At 44.4% G+C, this 20,884-nt stretch overlaps 1 protein-coding gene across 10 annotated transcripts in view; it reads left to right on the top strand.

Moving 5' to 3' along the window:
- Positions 1-996: 996 nt before the first annotated feature.
- MARK3 (microtubule affinity regulating kinase 3) overlaps positions 997-20,884 on the top strand; it is a 110,981-nt gene continuing 91,093 nt past the window's right edge. For all 10 annotated transcript variants that reach the window (XM_012099079.5, XM_004018007.6, XM_012099084.5 and 7 more), the window contains exon 1: positions 997-1,639. In XM_012099079.5, coding sequence (XP_011954469.1) covers positions 1,589-1,639 — 51 coding nt within the window. In that variant the 5' untranslated portion in view covers positions 997-1,588. The remainder of the gene's footprint in view (positions 1,640-20,884) is intronic.

Here is a 20,884-nt window from a genome sequence, read left to right on the forward strand (position 1 = left end):
TGGTCACGTCACTGTAACCTGTTTAGACTTGGGATCACTACGTGTGTCTGCCCATCTTAGAGGGTTACCCCGAGGCTTGAATGAGGTAACAGATGTCTGGAGCCCACAAGGTAGACGCTGTTCACTGACTCCAGCTCATTCCGCCCTGCCTTCTCAGAACCCCACATCGAAGCATTCCATCCACCGCCGGCCAGACTCTGGGCAGGCCCACGGGACACATTCAGAGGCTCAGGAGCTAGGAAGGGCTCCAGGGGAGGTTCTATTTCCAACGTCCCAGTCTGCAAGGGTCCACCAAACTCCGCCCCAAGGTGGGACCCGGGGACGGAGTCCGGTCATACCCTCCCCCGCGACGGGGGTTAGGCAGTGGTCTCAGGGGGACTCTAGGGCCCCGGGCCCCCTTGTAGCGCTCTTCCTTCTGCAAGCTGCGTCCCGGTCTCTCTCCCTTCCGACCGCGAGTTCCTCGTGGGCGGGACGGGCCTGCTGCCCTCAGGATGCTGAGCTCAGCCCAGGGCTGCCCAGCGTGCCGGGGGCGGGAACGGTGACTGAGTTCACGGTTCCCGGGTCACCGTTAACGATGCAGGAACTTGGCTCCTCCCCGCAGCCCTGGCCCCCAAACGACTGTCACGGCTCCATCTAGATGCGGCGCGCTCCCAGCTTTTGAGGGACGCGACCTCGGCTGTTGCACACAGCAGACGCTCCATCGACGCTACAAACGCCAGTCCAGCAGTCTTAGCTCAGGCCGCCGCCCAGGACCATTTGCCGGCTCCTTCCCGAGGGCCGCGTGCTCAGGAACCCGCTGCCCTAGCCGCCCCAGCCGCCCGCCGGTACCAGCCAGCCCTTCCCAGCCATGGGTTCCGCCCCCTCGGCCCAGGAGTCGCCCCTAGCAACAGCAGTCCGGCCGGCTTCCTCGGGCCTCGCTGATTGGCCGAACTCCGGGAGGCGGCGGTGTCGTCACTTCCGGCATCCGGAGGCAGCAAAGGAAGCCGAGAGGCGGCCATCTTGGGTCCGTGAGGCTCGAAGGTGCCGGGAGCGGCGGTGTCGGCAAGCCACCGGGCGGAGGCTGAAGCGGAAATCGAGCCGGAGGGAGAAGAGCAGCCAGGCGCAGGCGCCGCTTCCGCAGTCCCCTCCATGGTCGGCGCCCGCAGCTCGCGGGGACCTGTCTCGCACTCCACATCCTCTTCTTCAGGGGCCGCCGGCGGCGCTGTGTGGAGGCTCCGGCGCTGAAATCCGCGGCGCGACGGGCGGGGGCGGAGGAGGAGGCGAGGGGGTCCGGGCCTGCGGGGCGCCCTGAGGCGCGGGGACGCCGGCGGGCCGAGCCGCAGCCCGCCGCCGCCGCCGCCGCCGGCCCGGCCCCGCCACCGCCGACCGCGGGGCTCCTCGGCGCGGCCGCCGGGGCCGCGGGAGCATGAGCCCCGCGACCCTCCGGGGGACGGCCCGGGCCCGGCCCGGGTTCTAGACGGCCGTGGGGGAGGGGAGCCGCCCTCCCGCGGCGCCGCTCCGGAACCGCCGGGCGCTCGACGCCGCGACGCCGGCCCCGGGGCCGCGCTGTTTTGTTTCGCCCTCGCGTTGTGAAGTGAAGTGAAGTAAAATGTCCACTAGGACCCCGTTGCCGACGGTGAATGAACGGGACACTGAGAACGTGAGTAACCTCGGCGGCCGCTCGGGTCGGGTCTCCGCGCGCCGCCCGCGGGAGCGCGGCCGCGTCCCTGGCCCCGCCACCCGGGCTCCGGTGGGCGGCCCGTTTCCTGAACGCGCGGGGCGGGAAGCGGCTCCGTGGCTACGCCGGGGGCTCTCTCGGAAGCGAAGCGTGGAGGCTGCAGCGTGGCCGCCCGCGGTCCTGAGAGGCGGTGCCGCGCAGTGGGCTCTCGGAGCGTGTCGCTTTTCAGATGAAGTAGGCAGCTCTTGAGAGGCTCTCGGGTTAAAAACTGGTTCGCGGTGTTGACTCAACGTACTTGATTGGACCAAGTGAACTGTCCTTTATGCCTCCTTCTGTAAATCGTCTGCAGCTGAGTTTAGTGACAGTCACTATAAGTAAGCGCCCTCGGAGGGATCTTTTCGGCCCCCTTAGGTGGAACTCCAGAGCTATTCAGAAGTTCTTGGAGAGAGTTTAGACTTAGCGAGGAGTAGCCGCATTTCCAGACGACTCTGTTTTGAAGGAGTTGGTTAAGCACCTTTCAAAGGAAGGTGTGTAGTCAAGCTGCCTGCCTCGCACTGCCTAGGCGAGGGTCACCCAGTCTGGGCTTAGCTCTTCTCCTTCCTCAAAAGAGCTTGGCTTAGATGAGCTCTCTGGTCCATCCTGGCACTCACATTCTATGATTCTGTAAAAGGAACCTTGGCTTTTGTTCGTGTGAACTTTTTGAAACGGCAAGGAACACAGTTTTAGTGACTGACAACTTGTAGTAAAAATTCCACTGGAGAGATGCTGATTCTGTCCCAGTGCGATTGGAACTTTTGTCTAGCTCTGGCTTCAGGACTGTTCCAGTCTAGCTGTGAGTTATCGTCTGTTAAAAACATCTATGTTGGGGGTGGGGAGGGAGGGATGGACGTGTACACACTGCTGCGTGGATAACCGGCAAGGACCTAAGGTATAGCACATGAAGCTGTTCAGTGTTGCGGAGCAGCCTAAATGGGAGGGGAGTTTGGAGGAGGACGGATACATGTATAGATAAGGCTGAGTCCCTCTCACCTGAAACTGTTCCAGCATTGCTAATCGGCTATACCCCAATACAAAATAAAAAGTTAAAGAAAAATCTAGAAAATAACTTGTAAAGAAACTTCACTGGCCTTTTATTATAAATGTTATGAGGTAATTCCTGGCAAGAAAATGCTGTCACTTAGGAAAAGATTACTTGCTCTGCCTGTTATCATGCTTTCAATAACGTCCTGAGACCTTGTGACTTAGTGGTATCAAATACCTTCATTTTAGTCTTCAAAATGCCACTTAATTTGCTGGATAACTATTAGGTGCTTTAATCTGTTGATGTAAATCTTGGCCTAAAGCATCGCATTGGTATTTTAATGGATGATATTTAATGTTCTTTAACCTGGTAAATCAGTAGCACAGTGATGTATGTACCTTTCCATGACATGGATTAGAAAATTACATAAACAGTAATAGAAAATCTATTATTAGAATAGAACTAGTAATAGAAAATTTATTAGTAATAGAAGATCTATTAGTAATAGAAAATCAAAAGGTGAATTGGTGAATTCATTTTCTCATAGAACCTAATTCTTCATTGTTTTCTTGTTCTTTGACTGTGTAGAGTGGAGCAAGCAAAAATGTGAGTTAACTTGCATCATTGATTTTCACTCAGAGAAGCACAGTCTTACATTGAACCAGAGCAGGAGGTCCATACTTTGTATTTTGTTACTATTATTATTTTTCTATTTTTTGACTGCACTGCCTGGCATGTGGGATCTTAGTTCCTTCACCAGGCATGGAACCTGGGCCCCCTGCAGTGGATGAGCCGAGTGTTAACCACTGGACCACCAGGGAAGTCCCAGGAGCTGCATAATTTCTAAGTAAACTATAATCAGAAACAATGATAGCAGATTTGTGATAATGAAGGGTTTACACCAAATGGGTCTTCACTGGTTCTCTGTTGAATTTGTTGAATTATGGTGTAATCTTTTTGTGTGTCATTAGAAATTACTAAGTTTAAAAAAAATGTGGGGTATGGAGTGTGCCTTTATTCTCTTGGAATGTATTTAAAATTGGATTTCTGACAGTGGTAAAATAGAGGTTTGTAGCACATCATTGCATTATTTCACCGTGCCGTCTTTTTAACTCTGGTACTGACATGTTCTGAAAGTAGTTGTATATCTTTCACAGTGTGATACCTTGCGTGGTGTTTCACGTCTGGCATATACAATATTATTTACCCGATACTCCTGAACTGAGTATGAGACTTCCTGCCAGTTGAGTGATGAGAGTTCAAGAATGAATGGGAGTTCTCAGTTTGATGGGCAGCTCTTTTAAGTTGTGTATGTTGAGATAGAACATTCACTCTTCCCAAGTGTGCAGTTTGATGAGTTTTGACAAATATTTAGTTATGTAATCGCTATCATGGTTAGAGAACTTCCCATTGCCCAAAAAGGTGCCCTGTGCTTCTTTACAATTCCCTTCCCCCAGCTGTTGGCAACTATGGATCTGTTACCTGTCTCTGTAGTTTCTCCTTTTCTAAAACGTTACTTGAATGGCATCAAAGAGCCTATAATCTTGTGTCTAGCATCTTTAGTTTGGCATTATTTTTGAGATTTATTTGTGTTTGTGTGTATATCAGTTCTTTCCTTTTTATTGCTGCGTAGTAAGTAGTTCATTGTTTGGGTGTGTAACCGTTTTTTTTTTTTTTTTTTAATCCGTTCACCAGTTGATGGACAATTTTGGCTGATATGACAATTAGCTTTGTCTTTATATTTTGTAAGAAGATTCCATTTTGCTTACCCCCGAAATCTTATTTAAATTTTAAATATATATAATTGTGTAAAGAATGGTGCTTATAGGTCAAGAATAATAAAAGGCAGATAATTTGCAAAAAGAAAAATCTCTTCATGCTGGTACACTACTCTATTTTCATTTATTTGATTTCCAGATTTGAATATCCACCTTTAGCTGGTAGACTGTTTCCCTTTAAACCTTAAAAGGATTAAAAAAAAAAAAAAAAGCCTCAAAAGGACTAGTCAAACAGTTGGACCTAATGAGGATGTTGAGGCTCAAAAAGGTGACAGGAGCTGCTTGTAACTATTGACTTTAGCAGCAGAGCATCTACTAGGCCTCAGATCTCCATCCCAGTCCTCTCTGCCTTTTTGTGTATCAGACTGTTTCTCTAAATTTTATGTAGTAATTATTCAACTAGGGAGATGCAGTTGTACCAATACAGAGTATAATTAAAAGTAGACTTTTAAAAGTATTTTTCTGTGGAAAGCAAATAGAGAATTTAATAGGTATTTATCAGTGGTTCTCAACTGGGGACAAGTTTGGCCCCCGGTGGACACTGGACAGTGTTGGTTTGGGTTGTCGTAACGGAAGAGGGTTGCTACTGACCAGGAGTGCACCTGAACATTCTACAGCACATAGCGCAGTGCCCCTGCCCCTCAACAAAGCAGCAGCCACAATGCCAGCAGAGCCAGAGCTCTCAAACCCTGTGGCGTATAGTTAGCACCCCCATTCCTGTGTACTCAGCAGCTCAGTGACCAGACTGGTTTTATATGTTCTGTCTCTTAAGAATCAAGCTCAGTACATATCATTTCATCTCTAAAGCTTTTAGAAGAGGTAAAGCTTCTTTAAAAATGTAATCTTAATCCTTTGTCATCATTTTTTAATAGCAAATACCCAGTTAGCAGTGTTCAAGTTTCCTCAGTTGCCTTTTTTTTTTTAACGGTTTGTTTAAATTAGAATCTGTATTGGGGTCCACGTATTATAGATGGCTAATAAGTGAAACAAGGTGCTTTTTTTTTAAAGGCAGCAAAAAGTTTGCATTTTAGTTTATGTTCCGCAGTTGACCTGCATAGAGGTTATGAACAAATTATGTTTGTGTACTGGTAAATTTGAAATGTATTTTCCACTTACATTTCAAAGCATATGACACTTCGTAAGTAAGTACTTCCAGAGGCCCTGGAGTACTTTGCCAGTTAAACAGCTCCTGGTGTGTGTGCCCATTGTGTCCTTACTTACTGCATTGTTTGTTAATGCAAACAGTCATCAGAATTTCTTATCTCTGTGAAATAATAAACCGATGTTGTCATTGTCTGGCCAGCCACTGGCTGTTTGACTATTACCCTGCTCAGACCTGAGTGCCTAATTGGTGTGTGGCACTGTGCTAGGCTCCATGGAGGATATACCTGGGAACTATATCACTCCTCTGCCTTTGGGCTCCCAGTCCCTGCAGAACACAGCACCCCGAGCTCTGTGAAACTAGCCTGCTAACTCTCAAACTGGAGCAAACACTGCCTGGAAGGCTTATGGAATCTCTGATGGCTGGGCTTCACCCCCAGACCTTGATTCTAGCTTTGGGGTCCTAGAGTTTGCATTTCTAACAAGTTCTACCAGATGATGTTAATGCTTCAGATCTAGGGACCACACTTTAAAGAATTGCTCTGTTAGTATTCAGTGAAGGCTTGCTGACTAAATTATGTCCCTTTAGATTGTATCGTGACTAAAGAAGAGATTTCGGTGGTTTCAATAACATTTTCAGGTTCCTTGAGTTTTAAAATTGGTACTTTGTTGAAAGTGAGGTTATTGAGAATAAAAATAGTTACTGGTTGTTGATTACTATGTATCAGGCAACAGTACTAAGTATACAGTATTTAATTTAAAACATGTAGTGTGATTTCATTTAATCTGCTAACTTCCAAGCACAACTGTCTATTGAATCAAGCTGTTTGGGCCTTTAAAAAAAAGGTTGCTTTCTGAAGAATTAATTTCTTTTATTGGGTCAAAGTGTTTGGGAAAAGATCTTATTCAGTTTGAGAGTCGTTTTCGTTTGTTATGTAAATTAGGTGAAGGTGGAAATTTTCAATGAGTAGAATATTTGCCGTTTAGATTGTGTGTGTGTAGGCTTGATTGTGTCTGACTTCTTTGCAACCCCGTGGGCTGTAGCCTTCCAGGCTCCTCTGTGGAATTCTCCAGGCAAGAACACTGGAGTGGGTTGCCATTTCCTACTCCAGGGGGACCTTCCTGACCCAGGGATGGAACCCACATCTCCTGTGCCTCCTGCAGCGCAGCTGGGTTCTTTCCCGCGCCTCCATCTGGGACGCCCTTTGACTGTGTAGTGCATGATTATTTGTATTGTAGTTACTTTTAAGAGATTCATACACAGTTTAATATGAATTAATAGTATCTGTGACCTTTAATTTCAAAGAGGATTGCTCTGGATTCTAGAACATGGCTAGATTTTATCCCTGGAATTTGTTTCCAAGCTGGAAGTAAGAGTCAAGGAGTATAGCCACTTCTGATTACCACTGGGAAGATTGAAGTATAAATTCACTTGTCTCCTATCCATTTTAAACTTTCAAAATAATGAGAAAACAGATCTCTTCCTTGGGACTCTCCCAACTGTAATGTTGTCTTACATGGGAATTTAAAGAATGTGCTTGGAATTGGTCTACAAGTAGTCACAAAGGGTTTGTGCTGACCCACGTGCACCTGCCTGTACAGTAATTGAGAGGGCAGCTGGCGGCACTGGAAGAAAATGACTTTTGAGGCAAGTCCAGCTTTTCCTTCAAACTAGATTCTTTAGCACTGCCCTTAGGTCACCTGAGCTGCTTGGCAAAGGTTGGTTAGTCTTACACAGTGCTGTGTAGACTAGACAAGGCATTGTTTCTACCTTATTGTATCTGGGTTACCTGGGATCTTGGTGTTCACAGCTGAAGCTTGAACAAAGCTTAAGATGTTTTGTTTGTATTTCTCACTAATAAGCAGTTGCTTGGGGGTGGAGGTTAAATCTTGTGGGACTTGTATTGCTTATTCACCTAATCATGTCTTTGACTCTCTGTGACTCCATGGACTGAGCACACCAGGACTTCCTGTCCCTCACCATCTCCCAGGTTTGCCCAAGTTCATGTTCGTTGTATTGGTGAAGCCATCCAGCCTTCTCATCCTTTGACGCCCTCTTCTTCTGCCCTCAATTTCCCCCAGCGTCAGGGACTTTTCCAGTGAGTCGTCTATTTACATCAGATGACAAAAATACTGGAGCTTCACCTTCAGCATTAGTCCTTCCAGTGAATATTTAGGGTTGATCTCACTTAAGATTGACTGGTTTGATGTCCGTCCTGTCCGAGGGACTTTCAGGAGTCTTCTCCAGCACCACAGTTTGAAGGCATCCATTCTTTGGCGTTCTGCCTTCTTTATGATCCAGCTCTCACAACTGCACTTGACCATTAGGACATTTTATATGAAAATCTATTTTGGGAGAGTTTCATATGAAGTTTGAGTAAGCTGAACTCAAGGGTCTTATTCTAGAATTTTATATAGCCCCATTCTTTTTATAGTGAGTACCTTTATGACTTCATTGACCACGGTAGCAGATTAAAATGAGAATCCCAGAGAGGAGTAAACGTAGAACAATTTCCTAACATAGCCTTCTACCCTCAGCCTTACCATTCTTTGTCCGAAAGCATGATTTAAGCTGGGCAGGCAACTTTGATTGTTGAAGGCACATGAGGTGTTTTTGGTGGCACTCCGTTCACATACTGTCTCCACCTCTTTCCGTGTCTTCCTTCCCTTGCGTAGCCCTTGCCTGTCCCAGACTTGCCTTGCTATTCATAGGCATGTGTTAGCTTCACTAGTGGAATGAACTAAAGGAACTTATATACTTTTTTTCTTAAAAGACGGTTGCCTTCTAGACATTAAAGATTTTCAGTGATAAAGAACCTTCTACATCCCATGGTAATGTATTCTAGTTACTTTTTCTGTTTGTTAACTTAGGTCAGGTGCTTCACGTTTATTTCCTGCTTATTATATAGTTATCCTACTTACTGCTGTGAAACTAGCCACTCCACAACTTAGTAGTGTAAAACAACAACTGTTTCATTATACTCACAGATTTTGTGTGAGGAGTGTAATTCAAATGGGAATGACATATCTGGGACTTCACTTGGGATATCCAGAAAGGATTGGGGATTTGAACAGCTGGGTTGAAAGATGCATATCCTAAGTGAAAGTGAAAGTTGCTCAGTCGTGCCTGACTCTTTGCCACCCTGTGGACTACATACAGTCCATGGGATTGTCCAGGCCAGAATGCTGGAATGGGTAGCTGTTCTCTTCTCCAGGAGAATCTTCCCAACCCAGGGATCGAACCCAGGTCTCCTGCATTGCAGGCAGATTCTTTACCAGCTGAGCCACCTAAGACCACTTCTTAATCTGGCACACTGACAGGTATTGTCAGAAGGCTGCTGGGGCTCTTGGTCAGAGCCACTACATGGGCCTCTCCAGCCTGGAGACCTCTGTGTGATCAGACACGAGGTGGCTTGATATTTCAGCAAACAAGACAGAGCTGCTTGTCTTTTACCGCCTATCCTCAGAAGGCACGTAGTATCAGTTCTTAGAATGCTAAAGCAGTCATGGGCACCCAGACTCGAGTGGAAGGGACCGAGCCCTTTCCTCGTAGTGGGAGTCAGAGACTTTGGGGTCATGTTTTCCAGCCACTGTAGTAGTAACTCTTGGAGTTGATAATCTGACCTAGCATTTTTTGTGTGACCGTTGAAGTTATTTAACTTCTTCATGCCTCATCTATAAAATGGGATTGGTGGTAGTAATCACCTCATGGGGCTGTTATAAGATACCTTCCATGCCGCAGCCTCCCTTACCTCGCTGTTTTCATCTCCTGCCTGGTCTCACTGCATCCATGGACCCCGGGGGCCTTCTCGCTGTTCTTTGAATACACCAGGGACACTCCAGCCTCAGTGCCTTGGCGCTGGCTCTTCTCTTTGTCTGAACACTTTTCTTCCAGGTACCCACATGGGTAATTCTCTCACCTTCTCCTCTTCTCAAGCATCACCTCAGTAAGCCTTGCTCTAGCCATTGATGCCCCTCCCAACCTAACCCTGATCTAGTTGTTTTTTTTTTTTAATCCCTATTGTGTTGTTACCTTTAACATGGTATATAGTTTATATATTTCTTAGGTTTATTGTGTTTTGTCGGTTTCCTCTGGCATACTGAACACTCCAGGAGAGCAGGAATATTTGTTTTGTTTATTGATACTATTTCAAATACCTAGAACACGCTGGTCATTTATTACAGGTGATCAGTAAATAAATATTGGTTGAATTAGTGATTAAATGGGACAGCATGGGTAAAGCATTTAGAATGGTGCCTGACACATAATAAGTAATGGATAAATGCTAGCCGTTATTAGTGCTTGTTTATTGGTCTTTTCATCTCATCTCTGTGTTGTCATTTCTTTCATTTCTCGTGTCCTGTGTCTTCGGCTTCTTCTTTCTGTATGTAGTTCCAATGAATTCATCTTCTTTCTCCTTTTTTAAAACCTCAGATAGCTTTCTTAAAAGGAAGCTTAATGGAAAGAGTCTGGGCTTGGAAGTCAGAGGTAAAGATGGGAGCCTAAGACTGTGGTTGAGGGAGAGATTCTGAAGACACTTCTGATGTAGAGTGGACCAGATGTGGAGCCCAAAAGAAGGAGCAGCAAAACGTGAGAGAAATTCAGATTTGGAGTTAGAGGCTTGCGTTTGAACCTGGTCTTCCAATACTAATACAAGTAATCTGACCGTGGGCAAGTTAATTACTTGTCTGTGCCTCATTTAAAATTTTTTAATATAATTAAAAACTTACTGATATAATTGACATGTAGCATCATATTAGTTTCAGGTGTATAACGTAATGATTTGATATTTGTATATGTTGTGAAATGATCACCACAATGAATCTAGTTAATATTCATCACCACATATAATTAAGGGGTTTTTTCTGTTCATGAGAATTTTAAAATCTACTCTTTCAGCTGCTTTCAAATATATAATTCAGCATTAGGTATTGAGTCTCATATAATGAGCATGCTGTACATCACATCTCTTCATTTAGCAGAAGAGAGCAGCACCGTCTGTTCAGGGCTGTTGTGACTGAAGAGACTGAGACTGATTGAAGAAACCAAAAAGTGCCCGGCCCAGGCTGCTCCGCACGACGCGGGGCTGCGTGTGAATGTCAAATTCCCTCTCCAGGTAGCTTCTGTAGTGTTATTCTAGAAGACCGGGTGATCTAAAGGCTGGTTTATTCAAAGTTACTGACCCACCTTTCTAGTTCTGTTTTCCTAACTGTTCACCTATTCTCCTGACTATTCACCCAGCAGTTTCACACCTTCTGGTTGCCGGGTCCTGTGTTCTAAGAATATGGAGAGAATTCTTACCATCAAACAGCTCTTAGTCAAGTACTTCAGTGTAGAAATTAACTAAAGCAAGGGGATGCAAGACAGAAGTGCCAGCCTAGTCAAGAACAGAAAGAGAAGAAATTTCCAGCAGTCACAATGTCAAGGAATTAAGCCAATTTATTTTCATTGTTAGAGGTGTGTGAAAGAATTGTGAGAGGTGAAATCAGCTAGACCTTCAGGTTAAGGGATGTCTCTCCCAGTACCCTCCAAGCTTTTTAAGCTTTCCTTGTGCTCATGTCTGGCTTGAAATGGCCTTTATCTTCCTTTAAAACTCTGCTACTTGTCTTTCAAAGACTCCATCCCCTTTCTTTTCCTTCCTCTTGGACACCTATTTTTCCTTCATCTTGCCTGAAAGTGGTCATGTTGTCTGAGTGCTTAGAGCTGCATTGTCCAGCACAGTAGCTACCAGCTATGTGTGGCTACTGAGCCCTTGACATGTGACTGATCTGAGTTAAGATGTCTTGTGAATATAAAGTATATTCCAGATTTTAAAGACAATATGAAAAAAGGAATGTAGAATCGTACTCTTTTTATATTAGGTGTTGAAATATTTGGGAATACATTTTTAAAAATAAATTAAACATTGAATACAATTAACCTATTGCTTTAATAGAAAGATGAAAGCTCCACACATTTCTCACAAACCTGCTGGGTGGTGCTCGGAGTATTGGCACTTTGATTCTCTCATGGGGCAGGGATCGCCCTCGTTTCAGTTACTGCTCTCCGTTAGCTCCCCAGCTAAACTGTGTGCATATGCTCTATTTGTTTTATTTCTCTGGAGAGCCTGTTATTTAATGAGTACTTAGCATATAATTAACTGGTCAAAAGCTACTGAGTCACTTTTCTAGAGCTACAGTTTGTGCTTTATTCTTCTGAGAGTAAATCAAGTAAATTAATTTTCAGTATGTTTCATTATTATGATGCTTCATCTGCTGTACCAGTAATCAGTTCAGTTCAGTCACTCAGTCGTCGTGTTCAACTCTTTGCGACCCCATGAACTGCAGCATGCCAGGCTTCCCTGTCCATCACCAGCTCCTCTCATGTCCATCGAGTTGGTGATCCCATCCACCCGTCTCATCCTCTGTCGTCTCCTTCTCCTCTTGCCTTCAATCTTTCCCAGCACCAGGGTCTTTTCAGATGAGTCAGTTCTTCACAACAGGTGGCCAAAGCATTGGAGTTTCAGCTTCAATCCTTCCAATGAATATTCAGGACTGATTTCCTTGAGGATTGACTGGTTTGATCTCCTTGCAGTCCAAAGGAGTCTCAAGAGTCTTCTCCAACACCACAGTTCAAAAGCATCATTCTTTGGTGCTCAGCTTTCTTTATGGTCCAGCTCTCACATGCATACTTGACTACTGAGAAAACCATAGCTTTGACTAGACAGACCTTTGTTGGCAAAGTAATGTCTCTGCTTTTTAATATGCTGTCTAGGTTTGTCATACTTTTCTTCCAAGGAGCAAGCGTCTTAATTTCATGGCTGCAGTCACCATCTGCAGTGATTTTGGAGCCCAAGAAAATAAAGTCTTTGTCACTGTTTCCATTGTTTCTCCATCTATTTGCCATGAAGTGATGGGACTGGATGCCATGATCTTTGTTTTTTGAATGTTGAATTTTCAGCCAGCTTTTTTACTTTCCTCTTTCACTCTCATCAAGAGGCTCTTCGGTTCCTCTTCGCTTTCTGCCATAAGGGTGATGTCATCTGCATATTTGAAGTTATTGATATTTCTCCCAGTAATCTTGATTCCAGCTTGTGCTTCATCCAGTCCGACATTTCCAGATGTACTCTGCATATAAGTTAAATAAGCAGGGTGACGGTGTACAGCCTTGCTGAACTCCTTTCCCAATTTGGAACTAGTCAGTTGTTCCATGTCTGGTTCTAACTGTTGCTTCTTCACCTGCATACAAATTTCTCAGGAATCAGGTCAGGTGGTCTGGTATTCCCATCTCTTTCAGAATTTTCCACAGTTTATTGTGATCCACACAGTCAAAGACTTTGGCATAGTCAATAGAGCAGAAATATATGTCTTTTTGGAACTCTCTTGCTTTTCCCATGATCCAGTGGATGTTGGCAATTGGATCTCTGGTTCCTCTGCCTTTTCTAAATCCACCTTGAACATCTGGAACTTCTTGGTTCACATACTGTTGAAAGCCTCACTTAGAGAATTTTGATCACACGCTTTGCTAGCGTGTGAGATGAGTGCAGTTGTGTGGTACTTTGAGCATTCTTTGGCACTGCCTTTCTTTGGGATTGGAATGAAAACCGACCTTTTCCAGTCCTGTGGCCACTGCTGAGTTTTCCACATTTGCTGGCATATTGAGCATCATCTTTTAGGATTTGAAATAGCTGAGCTGGAATTCCATCACCTCCACTAGCTTTGTTTGCAGTGATGCTTCCTAAGGCCTGCTTGACTTCAGACTCCAGGATGTCTGGCTCTGGGTGAGTGATCACACCATCGTGGTTATCTGGGTCATTTAAGATCTTTTTTGTATAGTTCTTCTGTGTATTTGTGCCACCTTTAAAAAAAAATATCTTCTGCTTCTGTTAGGTCCTGTTAGGTCCTAATACCAGTAATAAGCGTTTTATTACAAACAAAACCAAGTTGGCTGATTTTATGCATATGAACAATAATAGTTCCCTTTCCCTATTTTCATATTCTTGGAAACATTTTCATAAACTCAGCTGCAGAAGCCACATCCTGATGAGTGTGAGGCCGTTCTCTTTATTCCTGTTAATCCCTATATATCATGTCCCTTATCTTTCCAAGATGTTAGTGTTCTTATATGTGTTCTTAAACGTATGTGTTTTGTGCTTTGTGTAAATAGTCCAGTCTCATCTATGTATCAAACCTGTCGCCTCTAACTGTAGAATAGCACTTCTGTGGTATGAGTCTGCCACATTTTACCTACTTGCCGGGGGGAGACGTCTGCTGCATACATGCACACACACACAGTGCGACGATGAACGTCTTCATACATGTCTCCTTGTGGAGCCGTGTAAGAAAATCTTGCAGATGTGTAGCTAGGAGTGGGTTTCCTGGGTCACAGGAAATGTCAGGCACTTGTGGCTTGCTCTTCTGGATGGCTCCATCAGCCATACTCCCACTAGTAGTGCACAGGGGCTTTGTAACGCTAGTTCCTCCATCGTTAGAATTCTCCAGTTTTCTAATTTTTTTTTGCTAGCCCTAAGTATAATGTGATACTTCATTGTTAATTTGTGTTTCTTTATGATTTTTCAGTTCCGTTAAGTTGCTCAGTCGTGTCCGACTCTTTGCGACCCCGTGAATCACAGCACGCCAGGCCTCCCTGTCCATCACCAACTCCCAGAGTTCACTCAAACTCACGTCCATCGAGTCGGTGATGCCATCCAGCCATCTCATCCTCGGTCGTCCCCTTCTCCTCCTGCCCCCAACCCCTCCCAGCATCAAAGTCTTTTCCAATGAGTCAACTCTTCTCATGAGGTGGCCAAAGTACTGGAGTTTCAGCTTTAGCATCATTCCCTCCAAAGAAATCCCAGGATTGATCTTCTTCAGAATGGGCTGGTTGGATCTCCTTGCAGTCCAAGGGACTCTCAAGAGTCTTCTCCAACACCAGAGTTTAAAAGCATCAATTCTTCGGCGCTCAGCCTTCTTCACGGTCCAACTCTCACATCCATAGATGACCACTGGAAAAACCATAGCCTTGACTAGATGGACCTTTGTAGTACATCTGTATTTCTTGGCTTTGGGGGCCTTTTATAAAATGCTGTTTTTTCTCTGTCCCTTTTCTACTTGATTATTTATTTCTTGTTGATTCTTAGATACTCTTTGATTTTCTAGGTATTAATCCGATGTAGGTTTTAGACATTTCCTGTATCTTCTATCATCTTCGTAGAAGTCCCTTTGGACAGAAGCTCTTAATTTTGGTGTAACTCACATGAATGTTTGCCTTAAGTTTGTGTATTTGAGCTTTTGCTTAAATATCTGGCTCACAAGGATATTTTCTTAAATTTCATTTTATACTTCACATGTGGGTTTTTTTAGTCCCTTTAGGTTAAAAGGGCACCTCCCTTCTGCGTGGGGACGTAGATAGGGGTCTAGTACTGTGTTCCTCTGTGACTGATCCAGTGAGCCAGTTTTCCTCTGCTGCCCACTCAGTGGTCCGTCCTTTCCCTGCTGGGTTATAGGGTTGCTTTCATTGTGTCTCGTGTTCCCATATACTCAGTGGCTTTTATCTTGGTGTTTAGTTGCATTGCCTGTTTTTCTGTTGTGCCAATAGCCTACAGGTTTTCTTTTCTTTAACAATTACTATGGCTTTAGAGACTATTGCAATCTTTGTATCTTTATATGTATATGCTTATCAAACTTTTCATGTTAAAATCAGTTTAGACTTAAAATTGTGAGATTAGTACAGAGTACATGTGTGCCCTTCACTCAGTCTCCCCTGATGTCGAGCAAGCACTTAGATACCAGCAAGCCAGTGAAGTCGCTCAGTCGTGTCCGACCCTTTGTGACCCCATGGACTGTAGCCTACCAGGCTCCTCCATCCATGGAATTTTCTAGGCGAGAGTACTGGAGTGGGTTGCCATTTCCTTCTCCAGGGATTGAATGCAGGTCTCCTGCATTCCAGGCAGATGCTTTACCGTCGGAGCCATCAGAGAAGCCCAAACCGTGGTACAATTATGAAAACTAGAAAATTAACACTGGCCTAATACCGTTAACAAGGGCTGCAGAACTTGCTTGAATTGTCACCTGCTTTTCTGCAGGGTTCTTTCCCTGTCTCAAGATCCAGTCAAAGATCCCACAATTTAAGTTTGTCTAATGTTGTCTCAGAATTAGGTTAAGGTTACATCCTTTTGGCAAGAACGCCACTGGAAAGATGCATCACCCTTAGTGCATGCTCCTGAGGGTACAGTGTGATGCAGGTGTGTCTTGTTACTGGTTTTAACTTTGATCACTTCTTATTTCTGAGCTTTATTTAACTCTTTTTTAAGGCTGACCTGGTGGCCATGAAATATTTGTCCATGTACACTTTGAGTTCAGTTCACTTCAGTCGCTCAGACGTGTACGACTCTTTGCAACCCCATGAATCGCAGCACGCCAGGCCTCCCTGTCCATCACCAACTCCTGGAATTCACTCAGACTCGTGTTCATCGAGTCAGTGATGCCATCCAGCCATCTCATCCTCGGTCGTCCCCTTCTCCTCCTGCCCCCAATCCCTCCCAGCATCAGAGTCTTTTCCAGTGAGTCAGCTCTTCGCATGAGGTGGCCAACGTACTGGAGTTTCAGCTTCAGCATCATTCTGTCCAAAGAAATCCTAGGGTTGATCTCCTTCAGAACGGACTGGTTGGATCTCCTTGCAATCCAAGGGACTCTCAAGAGTCTTCTCCAACACTAGCGTTCAAAAGCATCAATTCTTCGGCGCTCAGCCTTCTTCATAGTCCAACTCTCACATCCATACATGACCACTGGAGAAACCATAGCCTTGACTAGACAGACCTTAGTCGGCAAAGTAATGTCTCGGCTTTTGAATATGCTATCTAGGTTGGTCATAACTTTTCTTCCAAGGAGCAAGCATCTTTTAATTTCATGGCTGCAGTCACCATCTGCAGTGATTTTGGAGCCCAAAAAAATAAAATCTGACACTGTTTCCACTGTTTCTCCATCTGTTTTCCATGGAGTGATGGGACCAGATGCCATGATGTTAGTTTTCTGAATGTTGAGCTTTAAGCCAACTTTTTCACTCTCCTTTTTTACTTTCGTCAAGAGGCTTTTTAGTTCCTCTTCACTCTCTGCCACAAGGGTGGTGTCCTCTGCATATCTGAAGTTATTGATATTCCTCCTGGCGATCTTGACTCCAGCTTGTGTTCCTTCCAGTCCAGCGTTTCTCATGATGTACTCTGCATATAAGTTAAATAAGCAGGGTGACAATATACAGCCTTGACGTACTCCTTTTCCTATTTGGAACCATTCTGTTGTTCCATGTCTAGTTCTAACTGTTGCTTCCTGACCTGTATACAGATTTCTCAGGAGGCAGGTTAGGTGGTCTGGTATTCCCATCTCTTTCAGAATTTTCCACAGTTTATTGTGATCCACACAGTCAAAGGCTTTGGCATAGTCAATAAAGCAGAAATAGATGTTTTTCTGGAAGTCTCTTGCTTTTTCCATGATCCAGCAGATGTTGGCAATTTGATCTCTGGTTCCTCTGCCTTTTCTAAATCCAGCTTGACCATCAGGGAGTTCACGGTTCACGTATTGCTGAAGCCTGGCTTGGAGAATTTTGAGCATTGCTTTACTAGCATGTGAGATGAGTGCAATTGTGTGGTAGTTTGAGCGTTCTTTGGCGTTGCCTTTCTTTGGGATTGGAATGAAAACTGACCTTTTCCAGTCCTGTGGCCACTGCTGAGTTTTCCAAATTTGCTGGCATATTGAGTGCAGCACTTTCACAGCACCATCTTTCAGGATTTGAAACAGCTCAACTGGAATTCCATCACCTCCACTAGCTTTGTTCATAGTGATGCTTTCTAAGGCCCACTTGACTTCACATTCTAGGATGTCTGGCTCTAGATGAGTGATCACACCATCGTGATTATCCGGGTCGTGAAGATCCTTTTGTACAGTTCTTCTGTGTATTCTTGCCATCTCTTAATATCTTCTGCTTCTGTTAGGTCCATACCATTTCTGTCCTTTATCGAGCCCATCTTTGCATGAAATGTTCCGTTGGTATCTCTAAGTTTCTTGAAGAGATCTCTAGTCTTTCCTGTTCTGTTTTCCTCCTCTATTTCTTTGCATTGATCACTGAGGAAGGCTTTCTTATCTCTTCTTGCTATTCTCTGGAACTCTGCATTCAGATGCTGATATCTTTCCTTTTCTCCTTGCCTTTTCGCTTCTCTTCTTTTCAGAGCTATTTGTAAGGCCTCCCCAGACAGCCATTTTGCTTTTTTGCATTTCTTTTCCATGGGGATGGTCTTGATCCCTGTCTCCTGTACAGTGTCATGAACCTCATTCCATAGTTCATCAGGCACTCTATCTATCAGATCTAGTCCCTTAAATCTATTTCTCACTTCCACTGTATAATCATAAGGGATTTGATTGAGGTCATACCTGAATGGTCTAGCGGTTTTCCCTGCTTTCTTCAATTTAAGTCTGAATTTGGTAATAAGGAGTTCATGGTCTAGCCACAGTCAGCTCCCGGTCTTGTTTTTGTTGACTGTATGGAGCTTCTCCATCTTTGGCTGCAAAGAATATAATCAGTCTGATTTCGGTGTTGACCATCTGGTGCTGTCCATGTGTAGAGTCTTCTCTTGTGTTGTTGGAAGAGGGTGTTTGCTATGACCAGTGCATTATCTTGGCAAAACTCTATTAGTCTTTGCCCTGCTTCATTCCGCATTCCAAGGCCAAATTTGCCTGTTACTCCAGGTGTTTCTTGACTTCCTACTTTTGCATTCCAGTCCCCTATAATGAAAAGGACATCTTTTTTTGGTGTTAGTTCTAACAGATCTTGTAGGTCTTCATAGAACTGTTCAACTTCAGTTTCTTCAGTGTTACTTCTTGGGGCATAGACTTGGATTACTGTGATACTGAATGGTTTGCCTTGGAGACGAACAGAGATCATTCTGTCGCTTTTGAGATTGTGTCCAAGTACTGCATTTTGGACTTTCTTGTTGACCATGATGGCGACTCCATTTCTTCTGAGGGATTCCTGCCTGCAGTAGTAGATATAATGGTCATCTGAGTTAAATTCACCCATTCCAGTCCATTTTAGTTCGCTGATTCCTAGAATGTCGACGTTCACTCTTGCCATCTCTTGTTTGACCACTTCCAATTTGCCTTGGCTCATGGACCTGACATTCCAGGTTCCTATGCAATATTGCTCTTTACAGCATGGGACCTTGCTTCTATCACCAGTCGCATCCACAACTGGGTATTGTTTTTGCTTTGGCTCCATCCCTTCATTCTTTCTGGAGTTATTTCTCCACTGACCTCCAGTAGCATACTGGACACCTAATGACCTGGGGAGTTCCTCTTTGGTATCCTATCATTTTGCTTTTTCCTACTGTTCATGGGGTTCTCAAGGCAAGAATACTGAAGTGGCTTGCCATTCCCTTCTCCAGTGGACCACATTCTGTCAGACCTCTCCACCATGACCCGCCTGTCTTGGGTTGCCCGGTGGCCATGGCTTAGTTTCATTGAGTTAGACAAGGCTGTGGTCCTAGTGTGATTAGATTGACTAGTTTTCTGTGAGTATGGTTTCAGTGTGTCTGCCCTCTGATGCCCTCTTGCAACACCTACCATCTTACTTGGGTTTCTCTTACCTTGGGCGTGGGGTATCTCTTCACGGCTGCTCCGCAAAGCACAGCCGTTGCTCCTTACACTTTAGAGTAAGTTTAAAATTACTCATAAACTACTGGCTGGAAATGTTAGTTGAGATTGCCTTGAACTTTCAGATAAACTTGCGTAGATTGTATAATATTATCTGTCGAAGAGTGTGGAATTCCCATTTTACAGTATGTAGAGTATCTTTTATGTCTTTTATTAAAAATTTAAGGCTTTGTCCAGGGAGTTCTTGCATAGTCTTAAGTTAGTTTCTATTTACTTTTTAGTTTTTATTGCTATTATGAAGGTTATTTTTTAGTTAAATTTTGTGGTAGGTTACTACTAGTATAGGGAACTTTTGTTATAGGTTGATCTTGTACCTTGCTAAGCTCTCTCTCTTGAGTTCCAGTGGTATTTCCAATTCTTTTGGTTTGCAGGTAGTTTATATCATCTACAAATAATGACATTTTCTCTCCTCTTAAGATTCTTATAAATTTTTCCTAAAAGTATGAGCCATGAGCTCCAGCTCTTTGTTAAATAATGGTAGTGATAATAGGCAGCTTTGCTTGTTTATGATGTTAAGAAAATGATTCTGAGTTTCTCTGTTTAGGACTTTCCTGGTGGTCCCGTGGTTAAGAATCTGCCTGCCCATGCAGGGGACACAGGTTTGATCCCTGGTCTGGGAAGATTCCACATGCCATGGGGCAGCTAAGCCCATGCGCTGCAACTGCTGAGCTGTCATGCCATAGAGTCTGCTCCGCAACAAGAGAAGCCACTGCAATGAGAAGCTCACGCTCCACAACTGGAGGGTAGCCCCAGCTCTCTGCAGTCAGAGAAAGCCCACACGCAGCAGTGAAGACCCAGTGCAGCCAAAAAATAAAAATAAAGTTTCTCTATTTAGTGTAATATTTGTTGAAGGGTTTTTGGTCTATGATTTTTGTCAGATTGAGAAAGTTCCATTCTGTTCCCAGTTTGCTAAATTTTTTAAAGCACAAGTGATTAATCCTAACAGATCTGCTTCCTTCAGTAAATGAAGTAACTGCTCATTTGTTTTCAAAAGTAAATTTTGACTTTGTGAGTATCTCTGAAGTACAAAATACTTGAGAAACAGCTTTTTACTGTCATAGTTTGGCTTTGTAGACCACCCCCCCCCTGCCCCCGCTTTTGTAAATTTCCCCCCCAACCCCACCTTTGAAAATCCTGCCCATGAGTTAACGAGGTGGCATGTTATTTGAAGGATTAGAAAGGATGTGTGGGCACACATTTTATTGGAGGCCAAGCTCTGTTCAGGAAGAATTCAGATACAGCATAAAGTTGCTGTAGACATTTAAACCTGATTTCTTAAGTAGGCCTCTCAAATTTCAGGTTGGTGCTTTAGCAGGTAGATCCAAGGGCAAACCTGGAATCATACAGTGTAAAAAATCATATAGTTAAAAGCATTTTTTCCAGTGTGCCTGTGTCTAAGGTGTATTCCCATTTGTGTCGTCATAAGCGCAGCAGGCCGTGTTCTGCGGCTCTTTCTCGCTCTCGGTCGCCTTCACTGGACGCAGTCCTTCACCGTGCTGTGCTAGTTTCGACTGTGCGGCAGAGCGAGTCAGCCGTGCGCGCATGCGCTCTGTTTTAGGTTTCATTCCCATGCGGATGCTTACAGAGTTTTGAATCGCTTCCTGTGCTAGGCTGGTTCTTGCTGGTTGTGTGTGTATGTCACTCCCG

The sequence above is a fragment of the Ovis aries genome, chromosome 18 (genome assembly GCF_016772045.2).
Source record: "Ovis aries strain OAR_USU_Benz2616 breed Rambouillet chromosome 18, ARS-UI_Ramb_v3.0, whole genome shotgun sequence".
NCBI lineage: Eukaryota > Metazoa > Chordata > Mammalia > Artiodactyla > Bovidae > Ovis > Ovis aries.